This window comes from Trichoderma breve, chromosome 2 (genome assembly GCF_028502605.1).
Source record: "Trichoderma breve strain T069 chromosome 2, whole genome shotgun sequence".
In the NCBI taxonomy this organism is placed as follows: domain Eukaryota; kingdom Fungi; phylum Ascomycota; class Sordariomycetes; order Hypocreales; family Hypocreaceae; genus Trichoderma; species Trichoderma breve.
This window is the reverse complement of record NC_079233.1, coordinates 1,023,411-1,029,410: the sequence shown is the minus strand read 5'-3', so window position 1 is coordinate 1,029,410 and position 6,000 is coordinate 1,023,411. Positions and strand designations below refer to the sequence as shown.

Sequence of the window (6,000 nt, the reverse complement as noted above, 5' to 3'; positions counted from 1 at the left end):
GCTTGCAATAGTGGCAGAGCGTGAAACCCGGCTACTGATTGATGCTCGTTGTCTTATTGACTCGTTATCTTGTGCTATACCAATCCACGGTAGCCTCCTCCAAGTACGAGATAGTATCGGCTATGCGGATCCCGTGTACGATATAGCAAGTACTTGTTGACATTGATGTTTTCCGGAGGCTTTTTTCCTCTCTCCTTTTCCCTCTCCCCATATCCATATCCAGATTCTTAGCGGGTGGCAATTTGACGGCATCAGGTTTCTGGGGCAAAAAAAGCCAAGCAAAAAAGGAACATCAGAAAGAGTCCAAGTGTCAGCTTCCAAATGCCATTCCAGAAAGTCCCGGCCGCTCCATGGCCAGCTTTGACAACGTGGTACGCGCAGTAGTTCGTCTCCACCACACCAACCGCAATCCACGCCTCGGAGCAAAAAAGACAGTGAATTTGGCTATTGAGTGGCCAGAATCAATCATTGAATAGACTGGGTCCCGCGGCGGCATCGAATCACGGCTGGCCAGTCGCATACATTTGCTGCACACCCAAAAGGCACGCGCTGCGAGTTGAGTTACTGCTGGAGTCGCATCGATGCAACACCACGCACACAACGGAGCGTAGGTACCGGTAATTACATACACTTGATGGACGTTGGTGTTGCTGATACGAGCTGCATGTCCGAGTAAGACTCACGTCGACGGAGCCCAGACCGTCTCCCGTGCGTTGGTGGTCGGTGATATCGTCGTCAGCCAATATACATGTACGAGTACTCCGTAAGTAGTCCAAGTCGAGGAGATGCATCAAATGAGATGGATATTGATGCAGGAGGTGTCGCTGCAGGAGTACTGGAATAATATTGGAACATCCAATGTGCTGCTAGTGGCACTAGGTACTGCTACCCCATCTTGGAGCACAGCCAACAAGGTGAGCCCACGCATCGCATCCCGTCATGCAGGTGAGCTTGCGATGGATGAATCGGGCAACATCACACGAACAAAACACCAACAGAATCACACTCTCACCGGCCGGTTTCGACTCGTGTGCCTCGTTTCCTATCGCAACAGCGCCTTGTGTGCTCCGTAGGTACTTGTAGCCCCTTGCTCTGCGGCTTCTGTGTGGTCCAAATCGTCGAGAAGCTGGTCATGGATGCGACACACCGCTAGTATGAACCCTTCTGTGCGACTCTTGACGACTCCGTACGACTCCATATCTGCACCATCCATCCACTGGCAGGGTTCGACAGTGCAAGTGCCGTCGACTTGCCATGCACGCCATGTCTGTCTGTCTGTCATTTTTGGTCCTTTTTGGCTAGGATTTTGGACATTGTCCTCTTCACTATGCTATCGATGGATTGCTATCACTTGGATACTCGTACGGAGCACTATCTCTCTCTCTCCAGCTCGTCTTTGCGTCATCCCGGAGCCCATGCCTTTTGCAGGTTGGTATCAAAGCAATGGCTCCAGTTTATTGACTCGAGTCCTCTGCTTCTCTCAGCTGTGTGTATTGCGAGTATTAGCAGTCCTAGGCAGTACATACCCCGTACCCACCGCTTTATTGTCATCCATCCATTGTGAGGTCCAGTACTGTACACTAGATCAACGCATCCGGAGTCTGTCTCACTCCCACGATGCATCAATCTGCAATACAACACACAAATCTCAGCCAGCACCAAACCAAGCCCGCGTCCGTCACGACTAACATGGAATCTTCTCCTGCTGTGTTTCCCTGAAACCAGGCCCTGTAACTTCATGTGCCGGACTCACACAAGCACACCGGAGGCATTGAATTCGCGCCCACTCTTGGGAACGGGTCCCTGCACCGCACCACTGCAGGTCTCTAGCTGGCACAGGCACTAAAAGGCGCTGAAGCTGCCCACTGCATTGCCGCCACGGCCGCGCTCAGTCGCTCCTCTACCGGCGCACATCTCCACTAATACAGGGCGCCCTCGCCCGCTAACCTCCCCCCCGTTCCATCAAATCTCCCGCATCTTTTTCAGTGCACTGGCTAGTCTGGGGCGAGCATTGATCATCGCCCTCTACCACCTATCCTTGCAAGCTTCGCTCTTCTCCTCGACCAGGCCTTTTCTTCCTCTTACGCATCCTCCACGCTTTCATCCTCTTTCGTCTCGTCTTATTCCCAACCCGCGACGGTCCTTTTTTCATCCATACCTGTCCTGACGAGAGCAAGCAATCGTCGCCGGCTTCATCGACCTCCAGTACGGTTGCAAACAGCGGGACGACGCTCCGTAATACCCCAACTCAGATACGAGCCAGCATTGGGCCCCAGAACTCCAACGGTCGAGCTCGCCATCAGAATTCGGTCAATTCGCCGCCTATCCACATCTGCTAGCCCGCCCATTTGCGACCAGACTCGACCTCCATACCTCTTACTCCTAAATTCCCCCCCACCGGCCTGCCGATTCCTCGGCCACCGCAGAAAAGAACAGCGACCCGAGCAGACAAACTGCCATTTCCCACAGCATGAGCCTTTGCCGTCGTTGAACGATCCAGCTGCAACTTTGTCCCTCCAATCCTCCCCCAGGCCTTCATCATGGGCAACGGTCAGGGAAAGCCCGTCGACCTGACTGGCGAAAGTACGTGCAAAACCCCCGAGCGAATCATTGCCTCCAGCATCCCTCCCTCCTTCTTCCCCCCTCCCACGTGTCTGGCGCGTGGTGCAGCGACGAGGGCTGCATTCTTGTCATATCTAAGCTGACCTGACCGAAACATCACAGCCAACCTCAACCACTTCCGCTTGCTACGAGTCGTCGGCCGAGGCGCCTTTGGCAAGGTCCGCATCGTCGAGCGCAAAGACACAAACTTGGCGTTTGCGCTGAAATACATCCGCAAAGATGAAGGTCCGTCAAACGAGGATTCATGATGCTCGCTGCACACCCAAGCTTGGTGTGCAGCTGCACCGGCATAGCAGAAACAGCACGACTAACATCACAACAGTTGTCAAGTCGGAAAGCGTCCGAAACATCATCCGTGAGCGGCGAATGCTGGAACACGTCAACCATCCTTTCATCTGTAACTTGCGATACAGCTTTCAGGATATCGAATACATGTGAGCCCCCTCCAGCCCACGTCAGACGACCCCTAACCTTGGACACCATGCTAACGACATCTATCAGGTATCTCGTTGTCGATCTCATGAGCGGTGGCGATCTGCGATTCCACATCTCCAGAAAGACCTTTACCGAAGAAGCCGTCCGTTTCTGGATAGCTGAATTGGGTTGCGCCCTCCGCTACGTCCACAGCCAGAACATCATTCACAGAGATGTCAAGCCCGACAACGTTCTCCTCGACGCCGAGGGACATGTCCATTTGACCGATTTTGTAGGTTCTATCCAAATTGTGAGATTGCGCGGGCTGATAAGCTGACTGGCCTCCTTGCGTAGAACGTGGCTTCTGACATCGTTCCGGGGCGCATCATGACTAGCAAATCCGGAACCTTGGCTTACCTTGCCCCGGAAGTTTATTCAGGCAAGGGATACGACATTCGTGCGGATTGGTGGTCACTAGGTGTCTTGTTTTACGAGTGCATCTATAACAAGGTATGTTTTTTGGTTTTTATGCTTTCGCAGCTCCCGCTCCCGCGATGCAACTCTCCCGACTGCGATTTCGAGAACCTTTGTAGCTAACCAAACCCAGCGACCATTTGAGGGCAATAGTGAAAACTCGCTCAGCCAACAGGTTCAGTTTTCTCAGCCAAAGTATCCTGTCACGCAGCCCCCCGTCTCGTTGACATGTCTGTACGCCATCCGCGCCGCCCTCGAGCCGAACCCCAACAATCGACTCGGCTCAACGTGGGAGAGCTTCATCTACAACGATTTCTTCAAAACCATCAATTTCGATCTGCTTGAGCAGAAACGCATCGAGCCTATTTTCGTTCCCTCGTCGGACAAGACCAACTTTGACGCAACTTACGACTTGGAGGAGCTGCTACTCGAAGAGGCCCCTCTTGAAGCTCGCGCAAGACGACAGAAGCCTAGGGAGAGGCTAAAGGAGGATGCCACCGATCAGGAGATTCGTGAAGATGAGCTGTACAGAATGATTGAAACGGATTTCCGTCCGTTTGACTATAACATTGCGGCCTACCAGAAGTAAGTCGAGAGATGCTCTCCTTTCATCCAAAACGCACAACGGAAGACTGACTTTCTACAGGCTCACGGCCATTCATGGCGAAGACGTCGATCCAGCTGCAATTGCCGCCCAGGCCCTTACGACAGACGAAGCTACGCAGATGAACGAGCCGCCGCCAGAGACCTATCCAGCTCCCCCTGTGGAACCCACCGTCAGGCCCGATGGTCAGATGCCTCCTCAGGGTCAACAGGCTGCCTACCCCGGACAGCCCCAATACGCCCCTCGACCGCCGCCCATGAGCAAACGAGTTACCAGTCCGACAGGTGGAGTGCAGGTGACACTAGATGGTGGAGGCAGCTGGTCGGATCTTGCCCGTCAAGATGCAACGCTTCCCAAGGATGCTGCTACCGCGGCAGAGGCCAAGAACGAAGGATCAGGCGGCATGTTTGGATTCTTGAGGAATAAGAAGGGGAGAAATAACAGCCCCAAGCCCAAAGAGCGTGGCGTGTTGGGCAAGGAGGGAGCCAGAGTGGTCATTAGCTGAAGAGCCAAAGACCAAGACTGTGATGGATTTGCGACGACACAACGTCTTTTTTCCCTCCAAGGATAGCGAGCTGGATGCGATACCCACGAGGAGAATGAGTACGCGAATACGGGCTAATGGGTTCACGCGGAGTTAACGGAAGATTGACATTCTGAAATTCATACGGCCCGCTTGAAGCGCTGGCCTCGGCACCTCCTGGGACGGAATCTACCTCAGCATTGCTTGTCTAGTCGCCATGTCAGGCAGGCGGACGAACACGAACACGATGCCTTTTTTTATTTCTTGGCCGATTTTCGTCCACCATATGAAACATCTCAGAGGCAGACATTTAGAGCACCTCTCCTGTTCCATATCTGACGGCTAGAGCGCCTTTTCGATCGTCGATACCCATCTCATTGTACGATATACCTCCCTACCGGAAGGGATTCACATATGCATGTCCTAACGCTTTCTTTCATCTTCGAATTTCTTTTCTTGGATAGAGAGCAATGTCTTTTTCACCAATTGCTCTAACTCGTTTTTATTATTTCGCTCTACTGGTTTTGGCGTTGGTACATTTTTAGACGTGGAACACGGGCAGAAACAGCGGGCGGTTTTTAGCGGGAATATGGATATCTGCATCAATCCCCTCGTAGTATCATACTTTCACTCAAAGTACACCATGATGTCGTTTGGAACTCGGCCTAATGTTATAGACAGATGGAGGAAGAGATTTTTCATGTAGCTGGCCATAATTATGATGCATACATACCAAATACCAAATATATAGTCAAATGAGCATAAAGAGCGTCCTCCCCTTTATCATGCTTAGGAATGAAACGATTTTCTTTACACATTTATGTTAACGAAGGGTGCTTGCATTATTCTTTCGTGGTGGGCTTTCACACTCTTATTCTCACCATCCTCCACCGAATCTCGATATTCCAAATGCGGATCAATAGATGATTCCCGTCAGGATCAACAGACGAAATCACGATTCATGATACGAACTTGGATCGGTAAATCTCCAATTACTCTAAGAGGTCAACAGCGAAAGCTAAGCAGAAGCAGAAAGTCGGTTTCCAGCTCCAGCTCCACACGCTCTGATATTTGCATTGGCAAAAGACAATGCCAATGCATAGTATTACGAGATTTCGGGAGAGCAATGTGATGTTATTTGCATATCCTCTTGCGTTTTCGATTCTAGCTCCTTCGGACTCTCTCGACACTTGGATGAAGACACATCACTGAGATTTGTGGCGTGATATGTGTTAATCGTTTCCAGATTTCTGCGAGACATGCGAACCTCCTAGCGAAGAATATATTTCTTCGTATATGCTGTCCAATTGTTTAATAGTAGAACGACAAGAAAAGGTCAGTAAAAGCAATACCGCAAAATGAA

At 51.4% G+C, this 6,000-nt stretch overlaps 1 protein-coding gene across 1 annotated transcript; it reads left to right on the top strand.

Moving 5' to 3' along the window:
- Positions 1-2,540: 2,540 nt before the first annotated feature.
- On the top strand, positions 2,541-4,619 carry T069G_02572 (protein kinase domain-containing protein; the record flags this gene model as incomplete). The annotated part of the gene is made up of 8 exons (XM_056169782.1): positions 2,541-2,583; positions 2,725-2,847; positions 2,945-3,056; positions 3,124-3,199; positions 3,254-3,328; positions 3,391-3,546; positions 3,644-4,095; positions 4,157-4,619. 8 exons carry the CDS (start codon positions 2,541-2,543, stop codon positions 4,617-4,619), a joined length of 1,500 nt encoding a protein of 499 aa, XP_056030674.1.
- Positions 4,620-6,000: the final 1,381 nt, after the last annotated feature.